General features: G+C 34.6%; 1 protein-coding gene across 2 annotated transcripts in view; it reads right to left on the bottom strand.

Annotated features, from left to right (window-relative positions):
- Positions 1 to 26,282, bottom strand: part of LOC140158580 (uncharacterized) — a 111,394-nt gene that overhangs the window by 13,688 nt on the left and 71,424 nt on the right. For both annotated transcript variants that reach the window (XM_072181718.1, XM_072181717.1), the window contains exon 2: positions 1,008 to 1,311. In XM_072181718.1, coding sequence (XP_072037819.1) covers positions 1,008 to 1,062 — 55 coding nt within the window. In that variant the 5' untranslated portion in view covers positions 1,063 to 1,311. The remainder of the gene's footprint in view (positions 1 to 1,007; positions 1,312 to 26,282) is intronic.

The following is a 26,282-nucleotide window of genomic DNA, read 5'->3' on the forward strand; positions in this document are numbered from 1 at the left end:
GGATTCAATGGAAAATTCAGTATTCTATGTTGAATATTCAATGATTGAGTAACAAATACTTGTTGAAAGCATTCAACATCAACTAAAACAATTCTGTTTCAGGGCCTCGGAACACAAAAATAGTAAAAAAAAATTACAGATTCTAAAACAGTTGCATTTTTCCTTTAATTTCATTAATTCTTGCCTGTGTTATATGAGCCAAGGGAGCACAGTTGGGTGCATATTGAACTGTGTAGTGGCATGTATCATTTGCATTGCACGTAACATGGTATGAGCGCAGTGATCTTTTTGCATCCACATGTGAAGAACTCAATGGATTTGCTAATTTTCTGAACAGCAGTGACTGGCTGAAGGGGCTGAACTTGATCAAAAGACATCATAAGGAGTAAGCATAAATTACCCCTAGACAGAGAATCACCAAACTTGGACTAAAATTCATCTCGATCCGCTCTGAGCAATTGCAGACAAAAAAGTGACGATTCAAATGAACCCGGAAAGCAACGTCACATTGCACAAACAAAAAGGAGAATGCCTATTGGATTAACGAAGAGGCCGATTGGCAATGAAATCAATACAATAACAATGGGCTCAACCATTCTCTGCTGAGGTAAATTGGTTCTATATCCAAACATGATTTTACAATTGATCTTTTACGAATGAGAATAAAAGTATTGTTTTGAGACCCATCCATGTCTCTATGACCTAATATAACATGGAGGATAGAGAGATGGCTGGTCTCAAAATAATACTTATATTCTCTAAATTAACGTTAAACGATAGGAATTGTTGTTTTATTAGCCTGTATACTGTGATAGAGGGTAAGCAGGTCCAATATTTTAAGTAGTACAGCCGGCGCACTACAGTAAGATACGCCTATCAAAAAATTTGGCACGTCCTTATACTTGCGATGATGTAGGGTTATCTTAGGGCCTGATAGATGACACCAAAAATTGTTTACAGGTTAGACCATGCCTATTGAATAAGAAAACAATTTAGATTGTACTTACCATTATGTGCAACTGTAGTTGTAGCTTTAGTTGTATTGCTAGCCATTGTAATCATGCCGCCACCAATATCAACATACTGTGCTACATTATTACTTCAATAATCACTATCGTACAAAAATTGTAGAAAACATCTTCAGCTTCTAAATGAAGCCATCATAATACACTGCCAAGATAGATGACAATGGATGGGGCAGTTCCTGTATGGAGAAGGTAGTTCCTATAGCAATGCTTGATTATTTCCGCTTCCCTTGAAACACTTGCTCCTCATCAATAACCAGTATCCTCTTTCTTGCCGATTCAAAGTCTGCAAGAAATTGAGAGAGAGACAGTATTGTTAATGTTGATATCATCAATTATAGTTAACCTTGCTGTTAAGAGCTTTGAAAACCTGAAAAATGCTATCAATTGAAGAGTTCTGATGCAAAAGCTGATAAATTAAATGCCATTTTCATTAATTCAAGGCCGCCAACTTGCTATTCCAAGATAAATTTTTGATCAAAAACTAGGATTATATCTACTTCATACACTCCTATATCAAAGCAGCCAATCAGAAAAGCAGTTAGAAAAGTATGCGGAGTGCATTGATTGTGTATAATGTGCACTCTATGTACTACGCGCAGTGCTTTTGCACGCATTCGTGTTGTGTAGACTTGATTCATTTTTTGAGCGGATTGATGCATTTATATTTGGTTCTATTTTACAACATTTTTAGTGATAATTTAATTCTTCTTGTTTTTGAAATAGTTAATGAATGTGTATTTACTTGTTGCTCAAAAAATTAGACAAAATAATGTACTTGCCCTGATGTTGCATGTGTATTATTTTGTCTAATTTCTCTCCTAACAAGTAATATGCATTCATTACCCTATAAAACTGTGATAATAACACCCTGGGTATATCAGTTTTGTAACTGAACCCTACAATTGATATCAAATATGATATTATTAATGGTTTAGTTTATGAAAGGTGAGGCTTAAAATGAAATATTGCATTCATTTGTAAATAATATTGTTGTTGCAAATAAACAAGGCAGCTAAGATACTGTGAATGATCCCGACATCAATATTTCACTCTATTTTGTTTGAGGCAAAGCTTACATAAATAAACCTTTGTTTTGTAAAACTGAGTCTGAAGCAAAGAAGTGTAGAGATGACAAAATATTGCAATAAAATAATGCAATCGCTTATCATCAATCTTTAACTTTACTTAAAGGTTTTATGTTTATCTCTGCTTAAGTAAGCTTGGCTAATAAAATATTTGAAAGGAGACATCTGTCAACTAGGTCATTCAACCTCGTATTCCATTTGTCTGCTGAATATTTAAACAAATTAACAAAATTAAAGAATAAGGAAAATTGTTAAACCAAGAGAAAATGTTCATTATACTGCAGTGTAATCATGGTAATGAACACAGATTATATTATGTGCAAATGTATGTACTGTTTGAAATATTATGTTATTGAAATTATATATTTATTTGCTAAGCTTTAACTTTTAGGCATAGAGGTTATCAGTGTTCTATAAGTTGCATATCCTATCAACGACTGCTATACCTTGTTTAGGACTTTCAAAAGAAGTACCTACATGTGCAACCATGACTGTTTCAAAATAGCCCGCCTGTCATGCAAGTAATTCCGAGGTTGTGCATTGAATTGGTTTGAATGAGGAATACTGCGGGAATCAGCGCCTTTTGTTAGAAGTTACGCATGAGTAAAGTGGATAACCTCTATTCATATGGAGTTGAGTACTAAGTAAAGAGGATATATTGGAAAGGATCCCATGTTCAAGACACCAGTTAAAATAATTAATTTTCATCAATGGCATAGCCAGGACTTTTTCAGAGGGGGGGGTGAGGGGAGCAAGGCAACTTTCAAGGGGTGCAAAATTTGACGAAAATTGTCAAAAATGGGCTAAAAGGTACAAAAAAGCATCTGCACGGGGGATGAGAAGAGCAAGACTTCTTACAAGGAGGAAGCTGCCCATTGCCCCAAATGCCACTGATTTACATTCACTATTTTGACATTTTCTATCTTCAGTAGATGACATTAATACATAGAGTACATTGCTATCGGCAGCAGATGATAGCAATATCATATTGCTATCTTCAGAAGACAGGATTAATACACCAAACAAAACTAATCAGATTTATTTATTAGCATATTTCCTTTTAAAAATAACATAACTGTAAATAAGATGAGTGTTATTACAATCAGGAATGTTCAGGTAACAGAACTCTCACACTACCGTTAGCACCATGTGAACAGAAAAGAGAGAATGAAAATCAGGATTGTCAGTGTTTGATCCTTTAATGTTGAGTAATGTACTGTAGGCTACTACTATCAGAGGCTGCCTCCCAGTAGCCTAAAGTACATTACTACCTTTAGTAGATAATTGTATTTCTATGATTCATCACAAGAAAAAAGAAATACAGCCTCCTCAAGAATGAAAATGTGCTGAAGTGAGTTAGTTCAGCTAGATACTCTAGATATCACAAATTTTATCATTGCAAACGCCAGCATCAAATTTGTAGAAAATCAAGTTTAGTGAGACAAATTTGTAAAGGATTTTGTATATTTGCATCGACTTTGACAGCAAATTGCACCATCTCAATTTACTATTAAAGGCTGCCTCCCAGTAAGCTATGCAGTACTGCCACTTACCTATTCAAGTATTGCCAAAGATGCAAAGACTTCAAATTCATAGCTCTGTGCCAAAGCGGAATTTCTTAATGGTGTACAATGGTCATAAATGTCTTCCAATATATCTCTATTAGCCTAATTATATATATAATTTATCATATATTGCACTGATTCAATTTGGACACACTTTGGTTAGAAACATCATGGGCATAATTCATCTTGGTACAAAGATGAAAGATACCGAGGCGAGGCCAAGTACAATGATGATATAAAAATTGATTTTGCGGGGTTTCTTTTCTTCAAACAAGTTCATTTGGAATCATAATTAGATTAAACTGTCAACATAGTTCCTTTTGGACAATTCCAAGAAATAATGAATTCAAGATGTGGGACTCACATTTTTAGTGCTGTTTCACCTCAACACTATGGGTTTCTTCAGACTGACAACTCATCACATCTGACTGCTTCCTTGTATAGGAAAAGACAATCTGAATAAGGAGGAGGGGGCCTATACACTCAATAATATCTTTAACCAACTCCTCAAACTATATGCTGTTACTGTCGCCTATAGAAGCAAAAAGTCAGAAGTGATGAGTTGAGAAGAAACCATTGTGTAGTGGTGAAACATCACTAAAAATGTGAGTCTAACATCTTCATTATTTAATGAAGAAGGTGGCGGCCTATGTGCTTCACCTTAGGAGGGCGTAAAACAATGTAAGATACAAATTAATATATGCAAGGATCAGAAATAAACGATGCAAGCCCAAGAAATTATGATTTAAATTATGTGTTTGGGGCTCGAGCAAACTGACACAAAAATTTTAAGAGGGAAAAAAATCAAGACTCAGAGTGGATTGAACCCCGGTCGCTGGATTACCGGCCCATAGTCTAACCACTGTACTACCTGTGAACTCAGGTGAACTTCATTATTTCTTGGACAAACCAAGTATACGCTTATTTTACTCTTAGGACATTATACTTGTCCAAATCACAGAAAATACTAATTCCATTTGTATGCAGTTTCCAGCGAACATGGTGAAATGTATTATTCACATTGTGCTAATTAGTATAACACAACACTGAATTGTAGTGTGCCATTAGCCTACTACTTTTAGCAAAAATTAGATCCTAACTGTTGTGTGTGCGTAACTTTTGGGCAACTGTCCTACAAATTTCTGCTTGAGGATGACAAAACGCTTGGTTGAAGTGTCCCTCCCTCCCCCTGGGAGGTGGTATTCTTCATTTCTCTTTTACTTCCTCTAACATTGTTCTCTTATTTCACACTGGCCAGCCAGCCAGCATCCAATTTTACAGTCCTTCAAGGAAGAATGACCATGTGAACAAACACCAAGCACAAGAGCCTTAAACTGGTTTACTCTTCTCCACATCGAGTAGAATCTGATATGAGAGTACTGTTTGCATTGTGTAATATCGGGTTACACTTTAGTCTCAATATACTGCATGCCAATAATACAGTCTATGTTCATTAAGATGATACACAGGAAATATATTACATTTTCAATTCCAAGCCAAAAATAAATTGAAAAGGATATGAAATATCTGTCCTTTCCCATCATCATTATCCTTGCACGCATAAATGAATACGTCAAAATATTATCACTATGCTTCGCAGACCCCACTTTTTAATATTGATAATTTCTATCTGTACCACCGCTTATCTTAAATATAACAGTAAAAAAGAAGTTACAGATTCAATATTTACATTAATATTCATAAAAAAATAGCTGACAATCAAAGTTAAAGTCTATTCCATTTAAAATCCACACACCCCTATAAAAAACATAACCTTAGTCTTCCACACAGGGAGTGGGGTTACCTAATGAATGGTTGTCTTCAATTGAAATTTACACCCCCTGTGGAGGAGATTAAGGACATCTCTTCTGTAAGTAGTGTATGTGTTTCAAATTGAATAACACATTGTACAATCTATCCTTTTAGTTGATATGCATTGAGTTTGCTTATCGGCAACTTGGTTCACTTTTAGTGTACACTTTTATATGATGCAGTCATATAATTGCTGTGCCTTCTACTTAGTAAATACAATTTCTCTTTCATATTATTTGACTAGTATTATTGAAACCTTCATTTTACTAAAACCCATTCACACTGGACTCACTGTAAGTTTGCCAGATTTGTACAATTTGCAGGATGAAAAATGTCATCATGCAATTAATATATTTTTTGTCCTCAATAGGAGTTTAATTTGGGTCAGCTTGGTTGTGACATTGAAGCACATCCATATTCTTGATTAGATGCTTTGAAATGATAGTGATATCCCAGCAAACACAAAATGTTTTATAGAAAACATTTAAATGACGGGTTTATGATATAAGGGTATAAAACCTTTTAATAACATTCAGAAAACATTTTTGAAAACGTGCTGCAAAACATTCAAACATAATGTTATTAGTGTTGATAAAATATTTTGCATTATTGTTTGCCAAGAAAAATATTTTGCAATAACAATTTGACAACATTTTAAAAATGTTGATAAATGTTTTCACGACCATTATATTATATATATATATATAACCTGGCATTTAAATGTTTTGACCAAAACCCAAACGCATATATAACATGTTTATAACATTTGAAACATATTTTTGTGTTTACTGGGATGCTGAATAGGGGTGTGTATGTTTCAATTTAATTGTGCGATGTGCATTAGAATAAAATCACAGCAGCGCACAATACTGCAATATAGAGCATCTGTCATAACACTAAATTGCAATATTTCTGGGACAATTTTTTTGACAACTTAATTGGCTGTATATAATATCACCTATTGATATAGCATATTGGCAAGATTTCAAGAAAATAGTATCAATAAAAGTATAACACTGTCTTTTATCATTATCTTCATATGCGTGGTTGATATGCATTTGGTTTTTGTGTTGACATATTGGGTCATTTATAGGTGACACAATCTGTTCCAATCAGACGAAAATCGGCAGTAATGAAATTGAAATATAGGCAAAATTAAGGAGCACCCATGTATGTCAACGACTTAGATATTTCATCATCAGTAAACTTATGTACTGAGCAAGATAAAAAAGGTATTATATAAGATCCTGAGTACAGGATCTGTGGTGAATCAGATCATGTCACATGATAAAGTATATAACAGCTCTAACCTGGCACAAAAATTGAACTTAAAATTCCATTTAATATTCTCTAGAGGATGTTTTATTTACTTCCCAATGTTGTATAATAATTGTCTTTGTCAGTTTCACAGGACAGAATAAATTGTTGATCCCATCTTTCATCAATCATTCAGTAGAATCAAGTTACACAAGAACTGTACAAGACGTTATTAACTTTAATATTTCATGAGAAAAATGCGTCAATTGATAGTGAAATGATAGGCCATACATTATTGAAGGTATTTTTAAATCGTTCCTTGGATTAGCAATTAAAAATTAATAAAAATTCATTATTGATCCAGACACTAACAAGGGTTAACATCCAGAAATTGATTGCCAAATTAAGCCATCACTTTTCCAATACACATATTATTTAGTGATTGGTTTCATAACATATTCCTCTAAAAGATTTAAATTTGACCTTAGATTTTATGAATATTTTAGGACAACAGGCAACAATAATTTTAAAACTGCTTAAAAATATTTTTAACCCAATCAGGCTTCAATATATAGCTGTTTGAAACAGTCGAAATTGAGGAAAATTACTAGTAACACCTCGCAAAAATAACCTTTAATGTACTGTAGGAGGTTTGACACAAAGTACTGTCCTTATGCACATCAGAAGCATAGGGGGTAAAGAGCACAAAGCCTGTGAAAGCTCAGAATCCTCCTGGTTATGAGACTGTCATACAGCTTACTCAAAATATATTTTTACAATTTACTGAATAGATAGTATAACCATAGACGGTGGAAGTGTGGGAGCGGCGGAGGTTACATACCCCCTAAATTTTTCCATGGGGGATGTTCCCCCTATAACAACCCTAATAGAAGTAAGCAATAGTTATGCCCTGCACTTCTTCCTTTTCCCCCCCCCAAAAAAAACAAAGTTGCAAAACTTTGCATGCTTTACGTGCACTGGTCCATCAAATACCAAAATGCATCATCCCTCTAAATTTTAATTCTTCTGCCACCACTGAGTATAGCAAAAATATATGAGATAGATAATTAATAATATTTAAACTATATATCTTGTAACTTATATCACTCTATGGCACAGCTGCAAGCAGATCCCTCATACCTTATCATAACATCACACATTAATGTTGCTATAGCAATTACATATTAGAAAATGACCTTCTCATATATTCACTGCAAACTATATATAATTTGCACATTCACACATTGCAAAAGCTGTGAGAATGGTTCTCCTGATAATATGCTGGCTGATATTTTTAGATAGACTTGCATATTTTGATTCACACTCCTGGCTGGTATATTCACTGTAATTAGAATAGCAGCAATGGAAGCAGGTTTGGATTGGAATAAAGAATGCCACTTCTAATCTAAGCACTGGAAATTCTGACTCCTTACGGTAATACAATACCCTAAAATATCCAATTCTATCCTTACTGACCCACTTCTGAAATTAATTATCAAGTGTATGAAAATTTGCATTTTGCAATTTGGCCAATAATTTTAAATTTCAACCTAATTATTGGTCAAAAGCTGTGTACTTTGATTACAAATATAGTAAAATAGACACTGAATGGTGGATATTTTATTGAATTTATCTTGCCATTTGATGCCTCCCACAAGTTGGGATTGAAATCAAATACAAGCAATTGTCACCATGATCTGTTATCTACTGAAGATCGAATAGTAGCATTCCAATTAAATGTTACACACATCTTTCATGTGTACCTATTGTCACCATATTTTGCTATCTACTGGATATAGCGTAGTAGTATGCTAATGTTACACACATATTTCATGTGTACTATTAATAATAATAATAATAATGGAGCGTATTTATACCGCGCAAAAATCATCAAAAAGATCTCAGGGTGCGAAAACAAAAACAAGCAAAGGACACACAGTGAAACACAAAAAACCTTAAGGTTCAGGGAAAGCAAGTTGGAAAAAATGAGTTTTGAGACTACTTTTGAATTGAGCGAGAGAAGCGATATTGCGGATGTTATTGGGAAGGGAATTCCAAGCTACAGGCAGACCGGCAGATGATACCTGTGTACCTGTTATCACCAAATAATCTGCTATCTACTGAAGATAGCATAGTAGTATACCAATTAAATGTTACACACATATTTCATGTGTACCTATTGTCACCATAATTTGCTATCTACTGAAGATAGCATAGTAGTATACCAATTAAATGTTACGCACATATTTCATGTGTACCTATTGTCACCATAATTTGCTATCTACTGAAGATAGCATAGTAGTATACCAATTAAATGTTACACACATATTTCATGTGTACCTATTGTCACCATAATTTGCTATCTACTGAAGATAGCATAGTAGTATACCAATTAAATGTTACGCACATATTTCATGTGTACCTATTGTCACCATAATTTGCTATCTACTGTAGATAGCATAGTAGTATGCCAATTAAATGTTAAAAACATCTTTCATGTGCACCTATTGTCACCATAATTTGCTATCTACTGTAGATAGCATAGTAGTATCCAAATTAAATGTTACACACATATTTGTGACATGATCAAGGGGAATGAGTCACATGTCGGCAATTATCAATTAGGAGTTTTTTACATTCTTTTCTGGCAGTGTACAAATGCTACATTTTGATGCAAACCTCATTAAAATCGGACATCTGGTTACCAAGTTATGAGCAATTTATCAATGGCTGAAAACAATATAAACAAAGAACAATATTAGCGACATCTGACTCATTCCCCTTGATCATGTCACATTTTATGTGCACCTATTGTCACCATAGTCTGCTATTTAGCTATCTACTGAAGATAGCATAGTAGTATACCAATTAACTGTTACACACATCTTTCATGTGTACCTGTTATCACCATAATCTACTATCTACTGAAGAGGCCTGAAGACAGCATAGTAGTATGGCAATTAAATGTTAAAAACATCATTCACATGTTCATAACAGTGTCTGTACAGTATGTAGTCTTCTTGTACATTTGAACAGAAACGCAGCAAGATTGACCAGATTTTGGAAGAAAATTCTGATTCTTTCAACTGAATGTAATTGCAAGAGGTTTTGTCAATAATTATTTTTTTCTGTTAGTGAACTATTTCAAAATTTGATTCTTGATAACATACAAATCAGAATACCATGATATGGAATAATTTGGCTATATAAATTATCACTAAGTTTGTGATGATACCATATACTTAGTGATGTTATTATAGCAGCACCCATGGGTCATGTGCAGGTTTTTAATTAACTATTTTTAATTGCCTGAGCTAGCTGATGTAGCATGAATGCTCCAAAGTGTTATCATGACATTCCAGACTCTTAACCATATTCATGTATTCCCTCAGTTTGTAGCATTGTCACTTCACAAGATGTGTGTTATTCTAAAATTCATGTTATTTTTAGCTATATGACCTGTGTCCTACATGTAACAGATGATTAAAATTCTTGCTGCATAGAAATTTGGGAATTGAGAATCTTATTTGCAATCACAAGATGTATCATGATTGGATTTTTTGTCCCTATGTACATCTTTTTGAACATAAGTAGTCCTAAGTTTTGAGATATTTTCTCAAAATATCAAGAGCTATCTCAAGAACCACCAAACCAATACCAGGCTTGTTTGTGCTAATTCTAATGCACTGTTTGTGCTGATTCCATATATATGGTTATTAAAATGTACAATACTGAAATTTTTGAATTATTTTAAAAGCATTTGAAACTTGTCGTCTGCAGTCAACACCCACATGAAGAGGGTTAAATACTCCACATTTTGTTAATTTTTCTGTAACTTTTTTAAGTCACTTTTCTTTACACTTTCTTCATTTCATTAAGTATAACAAACATATATAGCTGCCTCAAGTCAGATGCAAATACAAATAAATTTTTGTGTTTACATTCCTCTGCTGTGTTATGGATGATAGGCAGTCCAATACAGTAAGCCAAAGAATTAAGGTACCAGTTGCATTCCTGTATATCCTAAATAAACACAAGTATGTCAAAATTAAGCAGCCAATAGATGTACTTTTTAGCTCTGATTTAAGACCTTATTTGTTGAAATTGGTTGAGAATTAAAGAGATGGTGATCTAAAATCTAATGAAGAAACAAAATCAAAAGTAGCACATTTGTGTTCTAATGAATGAAAGCATGACACTAGTTTTAACATGCTAATCAATGGAAAGCAAGGCGCTAGCTCTCTTGTTTGCGGACGCTTTGTGTACTAATCAATAGGGAATACAATGGATCAAACTGTAATTTTTAAATTGGCATCTTCCTTGGGTTTTTGGATCCCCATGTTTTTATTTCTAAAACAATTTCAACAAATGAGGTCTTAACTTCGAGCTAAAGGATGCAGCTATTGGCTGCTGGTTCCAATTATGACATATCTGCTTTTGTTTAGAATATACAAGGGGTAAACATAACTGGTACCTCAATTTTTTGGCTTACTGTATATTGAGTAATGGATGCCAGGCAGCTGTTATCCACTATGATTGAATGCTTCTCTCTGGTCTCTTTCACATCGGAATTCAAGATTAAGAAACTAAAGAAAGCAGCTATTGCATTTTATTACTGATTTTTTGTCTTTTCTCATGAGATGGAATTTGGAGACAAACATCTTTACTCTAATGGCACAGGTGTACAAGACTACACTCTAAAACAAATTCACTCAGCATTGTATTGATTCATTGGGAACATTTTCCTGGTGAGTCCAATTGTGCAAATCTGAGTAAAGCCTCACACAATCATAATATGCAAATATTTCAAGAATTTACTCAATAATGCAAAAAGTGAAGAAAAACCCACACGGGCCAACCGACCTAGATTATTGCATTTTCTTTTTTAGCTGTATAAAATTAAAAACAGCCATTTTTTGGCTGAAGTTGTTTGAGTCTGCCAGTTTTGATTTGAGAAAAATTCCTAACGTGACTAAAAATGTTTGCAAAAATTTGTCAAATATTGAAAGGTTTTAGTGGCTTTTTAGTGTCATTAGGGTCATTTAGCCACTAGCAGAAAAAAATCAAAACTGACTAACCCTACTTGCAGGCAATTCTGTCCACCTGTAGAGGAGGGTTGTTGTTCTTTTGTTACCTAAGTCTTCACTTCAGAATTGTTCACTTTTTAATCAACATTGGATTCAATATATTTAGAGTGTATACATACCACCACATCAATTAAGAAACATGTGTCTGCATAATCAAGTCCATGTTTTCTGTACAAAAAGGGTTTTGAAAAGATTAGGCTCAACTGAGTCTAACACAACTTATGCAATAGGTGTACCGGCATGCAAAACACGTAACTCAAGCTTGTGTTAAACAGACATGTGCGTGAGTTGCAATAACGAGCAGATGAAACAAAGACTGCATAATGTCTACCTCAGTACCATAGTTTATGTCTCTTAAGAATGGCAAGATGCACCAATATGAACACTGAATACACACCTGAAAAGGCCTGTTGAATAAATAGAGTGATATTTTGATATTTGAGAAATGATCGCTTTTGTGCTGGCATGCGCAGCGTTGGCGGAGGTGGTGAGAGTTCTAGCTTGTAGGTGTTAACATGAAGAACCCCCTGAGATGATACTACTGTTTTGACCTGGATAGATGTCACAATTGCTTTGATAAACAGCTTGTGTGATTAGTAACAATTTTTAAAAGAATATAATTTTTAATAAAGAATATATTTTTTAATAAAGAATATAATTTTTAATAAAGAATATAATTTTTAATAATAATATTTTTAATAAAATGCTATTGTCAATATCTTGTAGGCTGAAAAAGAGTCTCAAACATGTAGGTAAAGCCTAAAAAATGTTTGATTGGGGTAACATAAAAAAATTTATTTATTTTTATTATTAATTTGTTTTAATGTAATTTTTTTTGGCAAAAAGAAAAAGAAAAAAGTCAGGGTCGGGCCTACTTTTAGGGTCGGTCAGGTAACGATATTTTGACCTGTCAGTTTCTTTAACCATCATGCAATCTTTTACATCATGTTTTTTACACTTCTAGAACAGATTTTCTTTTTCAAGCAAGGTGTAAATCAATAAATTCAATGAACTGAAATAACATATACTTGTGTTGTATGTAACCATGCAAGGGCAGATTCTTAATCAAAATGTAGTTACTACTATGGTAGTCCATGCTATCAAATAAAGCAAAAGTGCTTTGAAGGTTCATTCTTGCCAAATGTGATAAGAATCAATCATTTCATTTGCTTGCAGGATGTCCAACTCATCTCCTCCATTTATACCCACAGTGTACATGGAACTAGAATTGTCATATTGCACTTGGATTACATATCAAATGGAAACATTTCAAATAATAATTAGGAAGGAAACAGCTCTTGTCTGATTTCAGCATACAGGTGTTTATTGAAGGTCATGAGCTAAAAGCATCAATTTCCGATGAGCATATGACAGATATGTAATCATAGATAAGTGTAAATAGTTTATATTTGCTGTAGAAGTAGTGATGTAACAGGGCTAATTACCATAGCGATAGGTGAAAATATTTTTGAATGTATTGCCCTGCACTATAAGTAGGCTGCATTCATCACCTGTCATTTCTGTGTATGTGTGCAATCATAGATTGAATATGCTGCTCTTTTCAAAGACACTAATTATACAGGTGCGAGTGAAACGTACAAGGAATCTGCGTAATGTGACATTTCCATAGCATTACAATCCAGGTCTTTATACCAATTCTTTGATAATCAATGGTGCAATGCAGAGTTAAAACGTACTTATAGTGCAGGGCAATACATTCAAAAATTGTTTTCACCTATCGATATAGAAATTAATCCTGTTACATCAATACTTCTACAGCGAATAGAGTGTCAAAAAAGGAAAAAGAAAACAGCAGATCTCAGATTTTTACAAGAAGTGCTAGAGTATGAAAAATATGACGGTGTAAAACAATTGGAAGGAAATATTACACGGTACTAAGAATTTTTGGTGTTGCAATTTTCTTCTATTATTGACTTTCTTGCCAAATTGTGTAAGAGTCACAGTTTTAACTAAATCAATACAATTTCTTGAGCCTGCTACTTTTGATACATGATGTGGATTTAAACAAAGTACTTAAAGCAAGTGTTAACTTTTGTGGTTAATATTTGCCTGGGAATATTTGCAAGATGCCACAAGTAGCAGGTGTATGTTCAAGGTCACATGCCTCCCTCGCTTAAACAACCTTCAATTTCCGATGAGATGATACATACAGATACCCATCAATATAATTGCGATTAAAGTGGATGTAAGTATAATAATACTACGCCACATGAAGGTCACATGGTTCAGCTCAATGACAAAGTCACTTTTATCTTAAAAGCATTTTGTTATTTCTACAAGATTGATGAATTGTCATAAAAACCTGCCTTTTGTAACTGATAGTAAAAAGTGATGATAAAAAAGGTCACATCAGAGCAATGCTCAGAGGCTGAAGTACCAATCCATTTTAACTTGGCATTTCTCCAAGATTTTCTCAGTAAAATTTGTGCAAGGGGGAATCCCCACTTTTTCCAGACCAACAAGCCTGGCTTACCTAAAAATCCCAGCATATGTTGGTACTCATTTCACATACAGATGGAGAGAGAGAGAGAGAGCCTTGCACAAGTTGCTGCCCGAGTTAAAACCTGCAAGATGGAGGAGCACTCAAATAATTGTTGGTAAGTGCCACCCAGATTTCAAAAATGCAGGCTCTGAACCAGGGTCTTAGGTAGCCACCCGTCTGGCCGTCATTTTAGACGGCCAGTTTGCTCCTGGGACGGGCAAAATTAATGCCTTTGACAGATGCTATATTACAAATTGTATGTTTTGAGAAGCTAATTGACCTTTTTTTAGTAGACCCAATTTGTAGAACAAGGCCATATCTGGACATATTTGAACTCTTTGAACCCCCAATGGGCTATAGCGTCTGGTAAATGTTTTAAAGGTCAAATTAGGACAGGCAATTTTATTCAAATGACGGGCAACCCTCAATTTCTAGCTAAGACCCTGCTCTGAACCAGATTTTGGGGACATGAAATGGGACCTCAAGAACTAAAATGGGACTTTATTTAGTGTCCCTTTTTGCAAAGATTGTCAACAAAATCTTGGAATTAAATGAGTGTAACTCAAATGTGAAGCTACTTTTGGGCTATTTGGAGATAAATTTAGCAAAAAAAAAAAAAAAGCTGCAGTGATTTATAGTGCGCTACGCACAGGCACAACGCCTAGACGTTGATCCACAAGCCTCAGCACCCTGTACAGGTTGGCGCTGACCACTACGGCCCCACATCATTCCACAAATCATTAAACAACAAATCAGGGACTTTGCTGCTTCAAGAGTGCACACCCTATACATTCCACAAATATCTATCGCAACCAGGATCAGCTCCCCGAGTTCGTACGGGTTACAACGAGACAAATTAGCAGTGAGTTCCTTGTCCAGGGAATTTCAAGCTAACTCAATTTTTCCACGTGAGCGTACTAGGCACCGCCAGGGTTCGAACCCGCAACCTCTCGCACCACAGTCGAACGCCTTATCGATTGAGCTAACTTGACTGCTAAAAGTCTAAGGGCTTTTAAATGGGGGAGGGGGGTCTCTACAGTAAGCCAAAAAATTAAGGTACCAGTTATGTTCACCTCCTGTATATCCTAAACAAAGACAGATATGTCATAATTGGAACCAACAGCCAATAGCTGCATCTTTTAGCTCGAATTTAAGACCTCATTCGTTGACATTGTTCAAGAAATAAAGTCACGGCGATCCCCAAACCCAAGGAAGATACCAATTTAAAAGTTGCAGTTTGCTGCATTAAATGCCCTATTGATTTGTACACAAAGTGTTCGTGAACAAGAGAACTAGCGCTGCGCTTCCATTGATTGCACGTTAAAACTAGCGTCGTGCTGTCATTGAGTAGAGCACAAAATTGTCACTTTTGATTTCGTTTCTTCATTAGGTTTTAGATCACCGTTTCTTTAATTCTCAACCAATTTCAACAAAAGGTCTTAAATCAGAGTTAAAGAGTACTGATGTTGATGATAATTCAAATCCTGATTGTGCAATTTATATGCAAAGTAAGTGTAGTTCAAATAATCATGTTTCTTCAATTTGTAGGGTAAATAATATGTGCAATAATACTGTTAATAGTGACAGTGACACAACTAACAACACTGTTGTTAACACCAATGCCATCCATTCATCAAATTTTAATGTGTGTGGCAAATGTGCTTGTAAAATTAAGAACTGTGATTATAATGTATGTAAAAACTGTGATCTTCATTTTCATGTAAAATGTATTGGAAACAATTCTGCTCGCACATGTAACTGGTTTTGTGACAATTGTTTTTTTAGAATAGCCAATGATGAACTTCCCTTCAAGGATAGATTTATTGATTTTAATTGTTCGTTATCAAAAGGTTTTAAAATAGGACATGTTAATATTCAAAGTCTTCGCTACAAAGTAGATCATATAAGAATTTTACTTAATGACAACAATTTTGATGTGTTATGTCTTACTGAAACTTGGTTGGATAAAAATATTAGTGATAATGAGATTCAAATTGATGGTTACAACATAATTAGGCTTGATAGAACCCATATGCAACATGGTGGTATATTATGTTATGTGAAAGATGGTATTATCTTTAAAGAAAACTCCAATGTGTATAATTATTCGCTTGATGTTGAAGCTTTATGGATAGAGCTCAATTTGCCTCATACCAAGCCTATCCTCCTTGGTACTGTTTACAGACCACCTGATTCTAAAGCTGAATACTTGGACAAATTGGATTCAATCTTTCAAAATAGTACCTCCCATTATGATGATGTTGTAGTAGTAGGTGATTTTAATTTAGACATAAGTAAGAAATGTAACTCACGTAAAATTAATAATCTTTCTTCACATTGTAATATGCTTCAGCTTATCAATGATTACACTAGGATAACTGAGACATCTAAATCTAAATTGGACTTAATTTTTGTATCGAAGCCTGATAAGGTATATTCATCTGGTGTTCACAGCCTTGGACTTTCTGATCACTGTCTTACATATTTAATTCGTAAAAATAAAAAAGTAAAGATTCCTCCAAAGATCATTAAATCTAGATGTTTTAAGAACTTCAATGAGCATGAATTTATTGACACAGTTAAGAAAACTAATTGGGACAAGGTACTTATGTGTAATGATGTGGACAATGCCTATAACAGGTTTCACAATATGTTTGACCAAGTTTGCAATTTGCATTGTCCTGTGAAAGAAAAGAGGATAAAGGGATCACTTTGAGTGGATTACAAGTGATTATATAAAGCTTTCTAAAGATAGGGATCATTACTATGCTAAAGCACATAAATCCAATAATTCTCATGATTGGGTGATGGCTAGAAAATTAAGAAATGATGTAAACAAACTTAATAAAACATTGAAGAAGAACTATTGCAATGATGCTATCAATAATAATATTAATGATTCATAGAAATTATGGGGTACTATAAGAAAATTAATTCCTAAAAATGTGTCTTCTGCTACTAATGTTAAAACTAAGAATGGTTTTACTTCTAATGATGCAGAAACAGCCAATCAGTTTAATAGTTATTTTACATCCATTGGCAATACCTTGGCTGATAAGTTTAAAAATGATGATTGTAATAATATCAATGTTTTGTCTAATACTGGGGATTACATGTGTGAAGATGTTCAATTTGATATCATAACCCCAGATTTCATCTTTGATCAAATTTGTAACTTCGCAAATAATAAGTCTTCAGGTATTGATAACTTCAGTATTAAACTCTTGAAGATAGCTGCACCAGTAATTTGTCACCCCCTTGCATATATTTGTAACCTTTCCATGTTCACATCTACCTTTCCCAGTGAATGGAAGAAAGCAAAGGTTACACCTATATTCAAGGGTGGTGATAAAAGTGATGTCAGCAACTTTAGGCCCATTTCAGTTCTTTCCTGTATTTCAAAGATTTTGGAGCGTGCTGTGCATGATCAATTGTATAATTATCTCACATGTAACAATATTTTGAATCCATGTCAATCAGGTTTTAGGAAAAATCACAGTACTAACACTGCTCTTTTAGATGTAACAGATGAAATTCTTAATAACATAAACAATGGTAAAGTTACTGGTTCAATTTTCTTAGATTTAAAGAAGGCATTTGATACGGTGAACCATGATCTTCTTATTTCTAAACTTAAATCATATGGTATTAAAGGTAATGCAATTAATTGGTTTCATTCTTATCTTAGCGGTAGATCTCAGGCAGTAAATATAAACTCTACCCTTTCAGACTTTAAGGAAATTGGTATCGGTGTCCCTCAAGGGTCAATCTTGGGGCCGTTATTATTTATTGTATTTGTTAACTCTCTGCCTGAGTCTGTAAATTCTAATTGTAAGTGTGTAATGTATGCAGATGATACATCTCTTTTACTTAGTTCATCTGATCCCAATATTCTGCAAAATGAACTTAGTGCTAACCTGAATAACATTGCTGATTGGTTCCAGGCTAACAATTTAACACTTAACATAAAGAAAACTAAGCTAATGTTGTTTGGAACCAGGCAAGCTCTTTGTAAGTTTAATAATGTTTCACTAGTCTATGGCAAAGACACAATTGAAAGAGTTAACATGTATAAATATTTAGGAGTTACTCTTGATTCACATCTGTCATGGAATGATCATGTTAATTATTTATCTTCTAACATATCTAAGCGCATAGGAGTTATTCGTAGAGTTAAGCAATACCTTCCATGGAAAACTGTTAAAATGCTTTCGCAAGCCCTTGTCTTTCCTCATTTTGACTACTGTAGTTCTGTTTGGTCCAATTTCAGTGCCTATCATAATAATGAGCTCCAAATTTTGCATAATAGGCTCGCTCGTATTTTGCTCTCTGCAGACATCAGAACTCCAGTAGACAATATGATGAAAGAATTGGACTGGGTTAAACTGAGCTGTAAATGGGAGCATCAGTTACTTATTTTAACTTTCAAATGTCTCACACATGTTGCTCCTGATTATCTTTCTTCACATTTTATTTTCACTCATTCTACCCATTCTAAATGCACTAGGGGTCAATCTCAAAACAGGTTGGTTGTTCCAATATGGAAGACTTCTTCTGGAAAGAAAACTTTCCTTTATAGATCGTCAGTTGCATGGAACAAACTTCCTTCCAACCTTCGTATCAATTTTATATCTATGAGCTTGGATGAATTCAAAAATGCAATTGGTCTATAAGTTTTTGTATAATAACGTTTTCAATCCCATCAATTGAAAACCAATTTAACCCCTGCAGAATAAATGCTGTGGTCCGGCCCGTTGGTAAGGCCTATTGTGTGTATTTGTGTACTGTTGCCAAGTCACGTGGTACACAGGCGATGTTTTGCATTCCGACCATTTCTTGTTTCGTCATTATTTTGTCAGATTCAACAAGACTAGGTTGTGTTTAAAAAATTTTCTTTCGGAAGTTTTTTTAGTTTGCATATTTTACAATTTAACCATCGTTCATAAGTAGTAATCCCAGTAGCTTTATATATTAATTTGGAAGTGTATTTACAACAATATTTCGTGGCGTGGACCGTGTTTTCATTGATGGTTTTCGTCGGAAAAAATACAACAAAATATGTGCGGCGGTTTGGAATTTCAAGAACTTTCAGGTGGAACATTGGGAGAAAAGGAGCCTATACCACCAGCTGGATCGAATTGTATGTCTATTTGCGCTATCACCGAGAGCATCTCGCCAGGTGCATGGCTGATAATTCATCAGTTATGAAAGTACAAGTGCGATCATAGGCTAATGATATAGTCCAGTTTGGTTCCTTTACGATTCCAAAGTCTTTTTTTTACATGAGCGGAAAATCGTTGTTGAATTTACGCGCGAAACAACTAGCTGCAGCAATCAAGTAAAATCGTCAATATTATCATAGTGATGGTATTGCGGCAAGTGGAAATTGTGACATTGTCTGGGATTCTCTTAAATATTTTATAAAATAATACAAATAGTTGGACAAAACTAACCCGAGTGATAGAGAGGCGAAGTTGCTGGTATTTTAAATGCGGAATGTGACAATTTTACGTGAACGGGTCACCCAGCGTCGGGCGTTATCCGGCAGCGGTGTTGAGAGCAGTCAAGATGATGAGTTGATTCGGTGAGAAATTTGCTTTTATAATCAATCCGGGTTTTAGTAGCAGGCCTAGGCTTAAAGCCTAAAGGTAGAACACATTTGTAAAAAAATGGGCATTGGAAGTATAAATAACATTGGGTCGAGTGCGATTTATTTTATAATTTCACTTGACACGGTTTTTAAGTTTTTCAAACTGTGATATTCACACAAGCAGAACGCAAAACCAGGTTGCCAAACAATTTCTGCTTGAATTGCTGGCCAAATAATCAAAAGGTCTCCAAATGTTTTAATTTGGTTTAACTTTATGGGAGCCAAATGTTAAAAAGTCGCAAAAATTTTCCTTAGGCCTAGGCCTAATCATTGGTTTTTTGAGGCCAGGAAATTTTCAAAAGTCGCAAAAAAATATAAAAAATAAATAAAAATCGAAAATCGCCAAATGGGGCTACCAAATCGCGGGTTTGGCAATACTAAATGGCGGTCTCGATGATTGCGTAAATTGTTTACCGTCTATCAGTCCTGGGGAATTTGCAAATAGCCAATTTCTGTGCGTGATATCAACAGATTATTGATCAACCCATTTACGAGAAATTACATAAGTTATTTATTAATGGAATGACGTCATTCGAACATGTATCACATAAACAAAGATATTTACATTGTTGAAATTGCGATATCAAGTTGTGTCCGAAACGAAATTTGAGTGCCAATAAGGAGCAGTTATGATTAAAATGTTTATATTTTAGTTTAATTATGGGTTTTCACATATAATTTGCATCGTTCACATAATGTATCAACTTAATTGAGAGAAAAACATCGGACTTCTGCAGGATGAAATAGGCGCGTGGTATAGGTTGCAGAATTAGACATGCTTGATTTATCGAATCCATGGACGGAAAGATCAATGCCTGGTTAAAACACATGGATCAGAAACAGCAACCATGGGATATGGGTTTAAAAACAAACTGTATTGTTGTTGCTGCAATAAATTCCAGGGCATTGCAGGGATTATAAAATAATCCCAGGGTTTCAGTCCTGAAAAGGTAAAGAGGCGGAGCCATGCGAGATGTGCTGTGACTCCTGCTTTGCATAATATGCCCCTGCTTTGTCCAATCGTGGGACAGGAGTCATTCACAGGCCGCGCTTTTGGGGCGTTGGCGTATTTTCGGTAGTTAGTGTCGGGAAAATTTACAAGCAGTTTGTATTCCCATCCGAAGTTGAAAATAATAATAAAACTAGAGCGGTTCTCGGCTTTCGCGGTTCTCGGCATTCGCGGTTCTCGGTAGTGTGGGTTGGTCCGTATGTGACGTTTCTGTTCAGAACCTTGTGTGACCCTTCCCCCAGAAAAAAATCATCCGCCACCACTGGTTATAACAAGGGCCTTGTAAATGCAACTGGTGAGACAGAGCCTCGAATGACGTTTGTGTTTTCAGTCTGATTTCAGTTCCCTAACAGGTACAAAGTTTACGCATTATCATTAGGCCTACCAAGTATTGTATGTCCTATAATCTCTTATGTATGACATGGATCTTTACCATGATTGTGCAAGCCACAAAAATATCATTTCAATACCCCAAACATGTTAAAAAAAAAGACCATGTTTTACACATGCAACCTCAAGTTTAGACATATAATTTAATTTGCCCTAAACCCTCATGCACGGGAAAAATCATGCCGCCACCATTGGTTATGACAAGGGCCTTTTAGGGTGCACACCAGTAAATAACCCCCACTGACTTTCTGTACAGACAGGGGCCGGAAAACAACTCAGTTCTTCAAAACTTCCCCTTTCTGCAAGCAGAAGGTCAGATGACGACATCCATTGTAAAAATTAATATAATTATGGATTTCAGGATTTTTTTTCCAGAAATATTGTAAAAAGTTCAACCTATAACCCATACAGCTAACGCCACCTCACAAACAGCTTGGTGTTTCTGAAATGTAACACATTTTGAAAGTCGTCATAAAAAGTCGGATCCTGCTAAATTTACACAGACAATCTAATTTACAGGCCTAAATGATGATTAAATATGAATCAGGGCCTAATAGTTGGCTTTTAAGCCTTTTCTAATGTATTACATTAAGTCATATTGCACATTTCCTCGTTTCAAATACTGTTTTTTCCCCTTCCAGGGTGTAGCTAGACTTCTCCGTACTCCACTTGCCAATTGTGCTTCTGGCTATTGCATTTAAGCTTAAAACTCTGATTATTATTTGTGCACAATTGATAGATTTTCACATCTAATCTTTTCAGTCACCGTACGCCCTCTGTTTGTTTGCTTCCCAAGTGGACTACTGACTTTGGATTGCGGATAACTTTTTAACACGGGATTCTATGGAGAGTTAGGCCAATTTCTGGCCTAACTAAAATTGGTCATGATGTAATGCATCTTTAAATGAATCTGGCTTGTGATTGGTCCCCCAGATATCGTTATTGATTGAACAAATTCATCAGGATCGGTAGAGTAAACTAGTAAACCAGAGTTCGTCGTATCTGACTAAGAAAATGCACTTAAGTTTCAACAACCACTGTTGTCTTTGTCAACACTTGATGAGGAGTGACTGCAATCTACTGACAACCAACGCTAGAGGGATATGTAAAATCAGGCGGTTTTGGCGATTTTAGCCATTAAGCCCCCCCCCGCATAAATCTGAAAGCCCCTCTGAGCCCCCCTCCTGGAGACGCTATTGCAAAATCAATGGAGAGAAACTATACTACCTTGTTTCTTAATAAAATGTAACGGGGTACATCAGGCAACTATGAGAGCCAAAAAGGCCTCAAATTGAGCAAAGAAAGACATTAATTTTCACGTGCATTTCAACCAAGGCGCTTCATTAGTGGTGTTCGCCCTTAATGTCATATTATCATGACCGTTTTATTTTGTTTTATGTTAAGGGCTGGGGTATGAGCGTTTGGACAGTATTTATTGTGGGACATTAGAGAGCACATCAGACATATCGAATTGCATTCTGAATACTAAGAATGTCCTGATATCAAATAATTTTGATTTTTTGAAATTGCAATGTAATACACATTTTATGACAAATCATTAAAAATTGATATTTTGATATATAACAGTCCTCGAAGTAAATTTTATACATTTAATGATACATTCTTTAAGTATATGTAGCTGGGAGGAAAGGCCGACGATCAATTGAAAATTTTGAACTTTCGTATTGAAGATATGGATTTCCCCCCCCCAAAAAAATAGGTCTTTTTGGGAAATAAAATCCATATCTTCAATATCAAAATTTTCAATTGATCGTCGGCTTTTCCTCCCAGCTACATACACTTTAAGAATATGTCATTAGATTTATAAAATTTACTTGAGGACTGTTATATATCAAAAATTTGAAAAATATCAAATTTTAATAATTTGTCATAAAATTTGCATTATATCGTGAATTTCAAAAAATGAAAATTATTTGATATGAGAAAGACATTCTTCGTATTCAGAATGCAATTCGATATGTCTGATGTGCTCTCATTTCCCAAAAAATACTGTCGAAAACGCTCAAAACGCTCATTCCAGATCCCTTAAGTATATGTCATATTACATGTTTCACATTTGTACGATTTTAAATAATTCTTTATCATGTTTATAGGACATGCTCTGTTATATTTTTATATCCTCTTTTCATTCTTGAAAAGATAGATCATGCTTTTATTTCACCCATTGGGTATTTCTTTATTAATTTGTGTTTATATGGCGATTTCAAGTGGGATAATAACTCCTGGATGACGTAAGCATAATGTTGATAGATTTAAATATCATTATAAATAGGCACTTAATAATAATGATATTGAAATAAATTGATAAATAGATAAATTAATAGATAAATAAATAAAAGATATATAAGCCTAGATAAATAATAAATAAATGATAAACTAGGAGTAAATTGCAAACATTAAATATCTTAGAGCAAATGAGCATTTAATAAGTTTTTGCGACAAATATTTTGCCCTTCTTGTATGCTTTTATCATTATTTTATCTTTTACTAATTTTTTTTTGGGACATGCTCGCTTATTTATTTTTTATGTGTTCCTCTTATCATTTGTGAAGTATTTCTTTATTTTTGTTTTAGTACAAGTGATCACTGAGTATGTTTAACTGTGGAAATATCGGTAGATAAGGTGTTTTTTATTTCACCTTTGAGTATTATTTATAAGTGTATCGACATACATTTCACATGTCATGATTTTTCATTGTTTTATTTTAAAGCAATTCTTTATTGGGGTGCATGCTCTCATATATTAGGTGGGTTTTTTTTTCATGTTCCTCTTGTCATTCTTGATAGATGGCTGTTTATTTATGTCGCGTGTTAAGTATTTTTTTAATTTTTGGTCGAAGTGTATAATTATCATCACATGCTGTACGCTGTTTATTTATTTCGCCCTCATTTTCTTTACTTTTGTTTTTAGATCTTTAGTTCTTTATTTTTGTTTCTGTGAATATCATCCAAAAGTAGGCCTTCTGCACATTATGATTTTTCCTTGCTTTATTTAACTCTTTACTGGGGTGCATGCTCTCTGCTGGTTTTTTTCATGTTCCTCTTATCATTATTGACAAGATAGCACCTGCTGTACGCTGTTTATTTATTTCGCCCTAAATTATTTCTTTACTTTTGGTTTTAGATTTTGAAGTTGATATCATGATATCACACGCTATGTTTTATACCAACCGCATTGTCTGGTTAAAGACAGTTCTTGTTTTAAATCCTGAATACAATGTCAACATTCAGTTCGTTCACCTCACAATGCGGTGCGATGTTATATAACTGTATATATTGCAGGGTTGCCAAACCCAGCGATGTAATAGGCCTAGGTCAATAGGATGAGTTTTGAAGATTTTCCTCGCGACAATTTCCTGTCCTATTAAGCTACTTGCAGTTCGCCATTATGCACTATGTGGGGAGAGCCTCGAACTGGCAGCATACATGAATGGGAATTGAACTAGTCATAACGTTCTGTGTAAGGTTACATAATTCTTCCTTTCATGTATGCTGCCAGTTCGAGGCTCTCCCGCACATAGTGCATAATGGCGGAACCGCAAGTAGCTTAATAGACACCAATTGATGGTTAAGAAAAATATTGCATGACTTCTAAACATTGGCCTACGCGACTTCTGGTATTTTTTTATCTCATAGAAACCAACGGTTGATAAAAAAAATATTGGGCGACTTTTTCAATGATTTGACCAGCGGTTTGCCCTCATTTGTTTGGCAACCGTGGTCTGTGTTAAGTGAATATATTTCGTAAGAAAATAATTATCATAGACCATGTAGACAGAACGGACAATAGTCATAGGCGCTCTCCTCCATTTTGAGAAATATACTTTTACACACACACTACATTTATAATTAAAATGATCAGCCTTAAAGTTTTACCTTTTAGTGGGTTAAGCCAAACCTAAGTGGATGAAATATAAATCAACACTTCTGGCACTGATTGGTTTCCGTAGTTGTTATATGGAATACGAGCTGTCTGTAGCTACAAAATTGTCTGCAAATCGGCTTTTGCCGGGCCTCTCTTTTTCGGCGTTTTTCTCATTAAATTAGGGTCCCGTTCAAATAAAAAATAAACTGGTGTTTAGATGTAATCACAGTTAACACACCAGGAAAATTATAGAATATACAACAACCTCGTTACACCTGTAGACTGCGAACAAACATGCACCTGGCCAGACCTGGCCGTAAAACAAAGTGTTCTCCCTACGGATACCCTTAAGGGTCACACAATAAGATAAAATCTAGCCAAGATATGGCCAAGAGATCGTAAACAAGTGTTGGGCGATATGCAATATAGTAACATCGCTGCGGTGCATTAGTGATGCGGTATATGATATCCTGATATTACAAGTGGGATATTCGTGAATCATTTAGTCTGATTAAAGAATGTTAGTGGCTCTTGGAAAAGCTTGAATTACTTGAAGTCAAATTTTGGTTGGATTTTCATGTAAATTCCTGGAAAATTGTTTAAAGCAATCGGTAAGGGTTAGGATATGTGAACAGATTTCCTTTCTGGCATAAAATACTAACATCAGGAAAGCAAAATTGTAGAGTCATCTGATGTAAAACAACTAAACAAGTTTGGTAGATCTTGGTACGATTCCTTTTACTTGCCCAAATTAACTCGGCATAGTTTTTACTAGATTTGGTTTTACTACTTGGCAGCATCTTTGTGAAGCTCGCCTAGATAGTGGGAACAGAGCACACTGCCTTTCCACTTGGACCTTCTGGCATATTTAAAAAGTTGAAAAGTAAATAAAGAGGTAAATAAATAAACAAAATAAATGGAAAAATAATCATGTTCAAGATCAATTCAATTTTAACTCCTTAGTATATAGTAAGGTAGTTTTATTAATAATCAGGCTTGTATATATGCAA

The sequence above is a fragment of the Amphiura filiformis genome, chromosome 8 (assembly GCF_039555335.1).
Source record: "Amphiura filiformis chromosome 8, Afil_fr2py, whole genome shotgun sequence".
Lineage (NCBI taxonomy): Eukaryota > Metazoa > Echinodermata > Ophiuroidea > Amphilepidida > Amphiuridae > Amphiura > Amphiura filiformis.